General features: G+C 45.3%; 1 protein-coding gene across 1 annotated transcript in view; it reads right to left on the bottom strand.

Annotated features, from left to right (window-relative positions):
* Positions 1 to 5387: 5387 nt before the first annotated feature.
* cplx1 (complexin 1) overlaps positions 5388 to 7500 on the bottom strand; it is a gene marked incomplete at both ends in the record, with an annotated part of 37084 nt that continues 34971 nt past the window's right edge. The window contains one exon of the mRNA XM_080843016.1: positions 5388 to 5594. Within this exon, the coding sequence (XP_080699142.1) occupies positions 5388 to 5594 (207 nt within the window). The remainder of the gene's footprint in view (positions 5595 to 7500) is intronic.

Genomic DNA, 7500 nt, shown 5'->3' on the forward strand with positions numbered 1-7500 from the left:
AATGATCATCTGCCAGGCTCTCACACACGAAAAGTTGATTCCAAAACTCTCGAATTTAAGACAGAGTGGACTGACAAGTAGGCTATGCATTTGTGCTGCTTGTGGGCAGGACAAAACCGATGTGTTTAATCTGCAACGAGACGGTTGCCCTTGTCAAAAGTGTTAGCGTGAAACGTCACTATAAAACAAAGCATGCACACTTCGAACAGAAATACCCGTAGAACTATGAAGTAAGGGGCAGAAAATTAAACCCACTGCAGTCTTCATACCAATCCACATGCAGTGTTATAGTTATATCAGAAACACAACAAGAGAACTAACAACTAACAGACAATGGTTGATGGTGGAGCTGCTGGACTAGTTTGAGTTATAAGCAGAGGACGTGCTTGTAGCGATTTGAGCGACAACTACAACAACAACAGAACAGGAGACAGGTGGTACGTACGTTTACTAGATTTTCCGCTAAATCAAGCGTTAGCGTATTCACAATACCTCTCAAAAGTGTGCTGCTAATAAGTACAACGTTGTCGTGCCGATTATGCTCTCACACGCCACCCTCATTGAGGCAAAAGTAATGTTTGACTCAAATGTCTTTCACTGCCGTTTTATGTAAAGTCAGTCATTCTAAATAGGTTCTACACATACATGAAATACATTTCCTATTTAATAGATGCAAAGTAATTATGCTGCCAGCATTACTCCGTAGCAAATTACGTTAGATGTCAGTTGAAGCTGGTTGGAGAAGGCACTTTCAACACCGAGCCACCAGCCAAGAGACCAACAGTGGTCGGGAGAAATGTACTTTTCGAGGGTTTATATAAAATAAGGTAGCCTAATGCTGCATGCTGTGCAGCTTTGTAGTTTACCAAAGTCGTACTAAAACATTTTGACAGAAAACAGGAAATGTGAGGTCCTGACATGTGTGATTCCGGAAATGATGTTGTTTGGAAATGATGTCGTAAACTGGCCAATCACAGCCAAGGGGGTCTCCGACTCTCTCCGTCTCTTTAAGAAAAGTTAGAAAAAAGCGTTTGTCTCCGACCAGCTCTCCGACGGCTCTCCGACGGGTCGGATGGGCGGCAACACCTGGGTGAAGGTGTTACCAAGGCGTGCCAAGGCGTGCCAAAGTGTCCCTCTACGACCAAATCGGAGAGAATCGTAGAAGTATAAAAATGCCTTAAGGAGAGAGTGGAAGAGAGAGAAGGAGGGAGGAGAGAGTGCAAGAGAGAGAAGGAGGGAGGAGAGAGGGGAATAGAAACAGAGAGAGAGAAGGAGGGAGGAGAGAGTGGAAGAGAGAGAAGGAGGGAGGAGAGAGGGGAATAGAAACAGAGAGAGAGGAGAGAGGAGAGAGTGGAAGAGAAACAGAGAGAGAGGAGAGTGTGGAAGAGAAACAGAGAGAGAGAAGGAGGGAGGAGAGAGTGGAAGAGCGATAGAGAGAGAGAATTAGGGAGGGAGAGAGTGGAAGAGAGACAGAGAGAGAGAAGTGTCTGTGTGTGTCCTCACCAAACACACACACACACGTACATACATACATACATACACATACACACACACACATACACACACACCAAAGTCTGAGGAGAGGAGGACTGAGTGGACTAGGGTTCACACATACACACACACACACACACACACACACACACACACACACACACACACACACACACACACACACACACACACACACACACACACACACACACAGGAGTGGGTGGTTGTTGGGTTAGTCTGGACAACTGGGTTCACAAATATCAATATAAATCACACTCACGTCAGAAAATATATATACGTTTGCAAAAAACCATACCGCACAACCATAAATCCACATATTCATAGGAGTCAAACACACACATAACCATAGGCACGCTTACAGAAAAAAGGCACAGCCAATCATATGAAATCACTTTATTGGTAGTGGACGGTGATTCCATTAGACAGGAAAGGATACAGTCTAGCCTCCGTCTAACAGGCATGCAGGGCCTCCTGCTGGGTGGCCTCTTAAAACACTGAGACACACACACACACATGTTGCTCTACAACACTCACCACAGGCATGCAACACGCCATCGAGAGAGGAGAGAAGGAGCGAAGGAGACAGGAGAGAGGGAGCGGAAGATTGAAGGAGAGAGGGAGCGAAGGAGAGAGAGGTTTTACAGTACCAAAGAAAAAGCACCAACTCAACAACAGGAAGGAGAAAGAGCCGGGTGTGAACCCCAGAGACAAGAACATCAAGAGCACAGAACATGAACCGGTAAAGAACCCACACAGGAGAACACAGGAGAGAACCCATTCACATCTACATAGAAGAGGACATGTGAGGAGAGAATGTGGAAATAAATAGCTTCATAAACAGGGACTAACCAGCAGCCTGCTTCTCTTGTGCTTGGAGCTCCTGCGTGTGTGTTTGTGTGTGTTTGTGTGTGTATATGCACAGGTGTGTTTGTATCTATTATCTGGCAGTATGTTGACAGGGTGCTATACCTCAGAAGTGTATGACCATGTTAGCATCTGTAACTCTGGATGATGCAAACAGTGTGTGTGCATGTGTATGTGTGTGTATACAAGTGTATTATGTGCATAAGAGAGAACACAGCTCTGGAAAACACTTTTTGAGATTTGTGATTGGTCCTGCTCTAATCTGACCAACCAATCAGAAGCCTGGTGGATATTTTACTTCCTGACTGATGGGTGGTGTGTGAGAAGTCAAACACACAGCGTGGTGTAGTGTGAGAGAAACAGAACAAAGAAAAACACAGAGGATCAGCAAATACACCCAGGCAGTATAAGCCAGTCTATCTGATGCTAGAACAGTCTTTGGTTTTGGAAAAAAAAGCTTCAAAATTGGTATGGCAAAGAAAAGAAAACATTCTGGCAATAAAGGAGTTATAAGCATGCTGTAACAGCTATATTAACTGTGTAATAACGCGGTAGTTGAGAAGAGCTGTGTGTGCTGGACAGCGCTTTATCAGCTGATTGCAGTGCAGGCTGGAGGCAGTTTCAGAACATCACATTATGTCACATCTCTCACACACACACACACACACACATGTGCTCTATGAATGTGCTCTCGGGGCTGTTGTTCACACACGCAGCATCACCATGGCAACACATTTGAAGGTGGGATTAATGGATAGGACTTGATAATAGAGTGCGTGTCTGTGGTGGAAACTAATTAAATAACACACACTCTCACCTTGCAACATCCCTCAGTGGCTCTACCTCCCCCGATGTGCATCGTGGGGGGGTGAACTTGTTTTTGCCTTGACCTTAATATGCGGCAAGGTCCTGATAGCAGTGGCCACAGTTCATGGGGCCGTTTAAGCCAACAAGAAGCCTGCTGATTGGCTCCGTTAAGCCTACAGAGAAGCCTGCAGATTGGCTGGTTTTATAGATAAATCTAAATGGCAGGTTAGATAGCTGACGGCCTACACTTGATTACGTTATGCTGCCCTCTGCCTGAGCCTAAAGCCTTCGCCCATATTACGCTTGGCAATGCTAGCTCTCTCTATCACCATGGCAACGCTCCCCCTCTATGTCATCATGGTAGCACTAATGGCCAACGCTAGCGCGCTACAAGGCAATGCTAGCTCCAGAGAGGCCAGGCGGAATGTCTATGGGCCATTGGAATGTCTAAACAGTAGAATGGCAGGCGGTAGCTAAGATACATCACTTCTAAGCCTCTCCTCCATCACTCGGGCTGGTCTGGGCCCAGCGAAATCAGTACGACTGGGGAAGGACTGGGTAAGGACTGCAGAAAGTGTGGGGAAGGTGTGAGTACATGAATGCACACAGACTATCTTGGCAGCATTCTACTCACAGGGACACAGCAGTCACATTAAAAGGCTACAGCAGAGGTCCTCCTGCCTTTTCTCTCCTCTCCTCCTCTCTAGTCTTCTCTCCTCCTCTGAGGGCTAGAGCCTTAAAAAGACCCACCGTTCACACAGAACACACCAAACCCTCTACAGCCTGACCATCTCTCTGTAACTCCACACACAGACCCTCTGGAAGTCACAGCACACACATACTCATACACACATACTCATACACAGATACTCATACACACACACTTGTACACACATAAACTCATACACCCACTCATGCACACACACACACACACACACACACACACACACACACACACACACACACACACACACACACTCACTGACATTCACATTCACATTAGCTGAATACACAGAAATGAAGGTTGTCTGTTATTTATGGCTCCCGTAGTCGACCACAAACACAGAACAACTTCATTTAGAGCTAGTATTGCACCATCGTCACTGTCTGCTCACATCATGTGGACACACAACCTAGTTGTGCCTGTAAAATCAGAATAATATCAATATTTGATAATAATAATCATAATAGATACATCAAATCAGTCTATCTACAGCACGGTGTATGAGAAACACAGACACACAGCTAGCCCTATAACTCCAGACTAATTAATATTCATGAGAGCCATCTGGGCCAATCAGATATGCCCACACTCCTCTTGGCACTAGTGTCATCAGAACAATGAGCTCGTCATGGCAATAGAATCATCTATTGAGTAACAAAGCGTAAACAAACAGCGTAGAGACAGAGAGCACAGAACAGAACAGCGCCACCTATAGGACATCAAGAACAGAAAGCCCAAATATTATTGCCTTAAATATGAAATATATTTAGCTACGAACACCAGACAGCATGAAAACGGTACATACAGTCTACGGCAGTCACAGAGAGGATGGGCATGCTTTCAGAACCAGAACAGACTCATTAGAACGTAGAACATGATGAGTGCACGCGTGTGAGTGTGTGTGTGCTTATTTACGAGGAAACACTGATCCCACTGGCAGCTGATCAGTCTATAAGGAGACGTTGGGCTCACTGAACACGACTAAGGAACACAGTTAAACACGTAATAGGATTCTGGGATTGTTTTTTTTTCTCTCTTTCCCCAAGTTAAAAGTATGGCTTATAGTCATCATATATATATATAATGTTACTCATAGATATTATCTATATTTCAGAGGCTATTTACAAAGGAAATGGATTTGCCAGACAGAACCTAAGCCTGGAGTCTGCAGAAAGTAAAACTCAACACCTGCCATTAACATTGGAAACACACACACACACACACAGGGTTGGAGGGCAGGTGTGAGGTAGGACAGCTGACTCCAGGCCTGTAGTTGTTTAGCAGAGCAGTAGATAGCTGAAAGAATGGAGGAGGGGGTCATGTCATGTGTGTGTATATATGTGTGTTTGTATTTCTCCTCTTGAACATGTCTAAGATGTGTGGGTGTAGGTGTGTGTGTGTGTGTGTTTGTGTGTGTGTGTGTGTGTTAAGTGCGTGTGTGTTGATTTCTTTTGTAAGACATTATTGAGTGTGTTGGTGTTTATTTCTTGTTGAACATGTCTAAGACGTTGTTGAGAGGTCCGGGGAGGAACTTCATGACGGTCTCCATGAGGCCGGCGTCCTCCTCCTCATCGTCTCCGCAGCCCGCGGGTACCGCCTTCTTGGCCCGGGTCAGAGAGCCCTCAGCAGCTGCCTCCGCCTCCGCCGCCAACTCCGCCTCCTTCTCCTCCCTCTTCTTGATCCCGTACTAAGACAGATAAAGTGAGGAGTTATACACACACACACACACACACACACACACACATAGCTGCCTCTTTACACACAAGCTCAAAATGAAGGGAGGAGAGTTATTCACACAAACCCAAAAACTCCCACGCAAAGGGAGTTATACACAGTTATACAGAGAGGGCATAGAGGTGTTACACACACACACAGTTGAAATACATACAAAAGGATAAGCACAGGGGCATAAACACACACACACACACAAACAGGAGCATGTCTCCTGTGGCTATTCAAGTGTGCAAGTGGTTGCACGAGTACCTCATTTTAGAAATTGAGTAATCGTTTCCTGAAAACCTTGAGTACTCAGGGCTTGGGTGGGGCGGATGGGGTCTTTGTAGGGAAGGTGTTTTGTATCAATAAAAAGACTATGCACCTATGATGGGGTTGGTCTCGGTGCATAGAGAAAAGCACAACATTAATGACATGAATATAACTCTTGGGGCCCTATTTTAACGATCAGAAACGCAAGTAGGACAGCGCCAAATGCAAGTAGCTGTGTGGGCGGCTCTATGGCGCATTTGCTATTATAACGGCGGAAAAAACACACTCGCGCCCGACGTGGTCCAAAGGAGGTTACTCAGGTGTGGTTTGGGCGTAATATGCAATAAACCAATCAGAGCGTCATCTCACATTCCCTTTAAGAGCGAGGAGCGCATATTCCATAGCGGCTTGTTATTATAATGGTGGAATTACCTGGAGGAAGACCGTGAGGCCACCAGAACGTGTGTTACCAGAAACAATATTTTCCCATGCTTGTTTGGAGAAATGTTTCTACTTTTCATTTCTCGTTTGTATTTTTTCAGTTACTAGCATTCGTTTTTTGGTGGCAACATATTTGAAATAAAAGTCACAAAAACATACTTTCCGATGTTTTGGGTTCACCCTCACTGAATCACTAGGTTATGTATGCATGGTAATAATATTGCACCCATCGGCACATGCAGTTCAACCTCACGTCTTCTAAAGTCCTCTAATCTATCCTCATTTATGTCATTGACAGATCCATGATTCATGGCAATGTTGTGTAAAACACTGGGGGGGCACGTATGTGAATACATACGCTTAGCCCTCTCTTGGCTGTCGGGTGTTACGGGAAATTTTATGAATTCCCCAGCATTTCGGACTAGACCTGACGTAACTGCATGTATAGCCTAACTTTTGCAGACTGTGATAGGGACAGAGTGCGTCTGTCCCCAGCTTATCTGCCAGAGAGAGAGCGAGTGAGTGTGTGTGTATGTGTGTGTGTGTGTGTGTGTGTGTGTGTGTGTGTGTGTGTGTGTGTGTGTGTGTGTGCGCGCACGCGCGTGCGTGCGGCCAGCCACTGATCAGGCTCTCCCAGTGGTGTAGTCCAGGGTATATACGGAGTATACCCACTTATTTTTCAGTCAGCATTGAGTATACCCACTTCTCAAAACAGGGTGTTTATCCTGTGCTGTATGGGCTGCTTAAAAATAAATAAGAGTATACCCACTTCGCCAAGGACCACTACACCACTGGGCTCTCCTCTCTTCCGATCTCTCTCTCTCCCTCCCTTTTCTCCTTATCTCGCCGCAGACTGTGATATGGACAGTGTGCGTGTGTCCCCAGCTCATCTGCCAGGAGATGGCAGACATCAGAACCGCCATTACAATTAACCTGAATCATTTGGGTCAATGTGTATGCTAGATGTATGCCTATTTTTAAAATATCTTGGAAATGGATATCACAATGATTTCCTCATGTGGTAAATACTTTATTTTCCTTGTAATTATATATGGCTTGCCAAAAAAGTTGGTGTAAATCTCTTGTGTAGACGAGAGAAGTAAAGTGTAGGCTACTGTGCAGCCAAGCACGCGTCCTTAAAATAGCGTTCTGAATACCCGCCACCC

The sequence above is a fragment of the Sprattus sprattus genome (assembly GCF_963457725.1).
Source record: "Sprattus sprattus genome assembly, chromosome: 8".
In the NCBI taxonomy this organism is placed as follows: domain Eukaryota; kingdom Metazoa; phylum Chordata; class Actinopteri; order Clupeiformes; family Clupeidae; genus Sprattus; species Sprattus sprattus.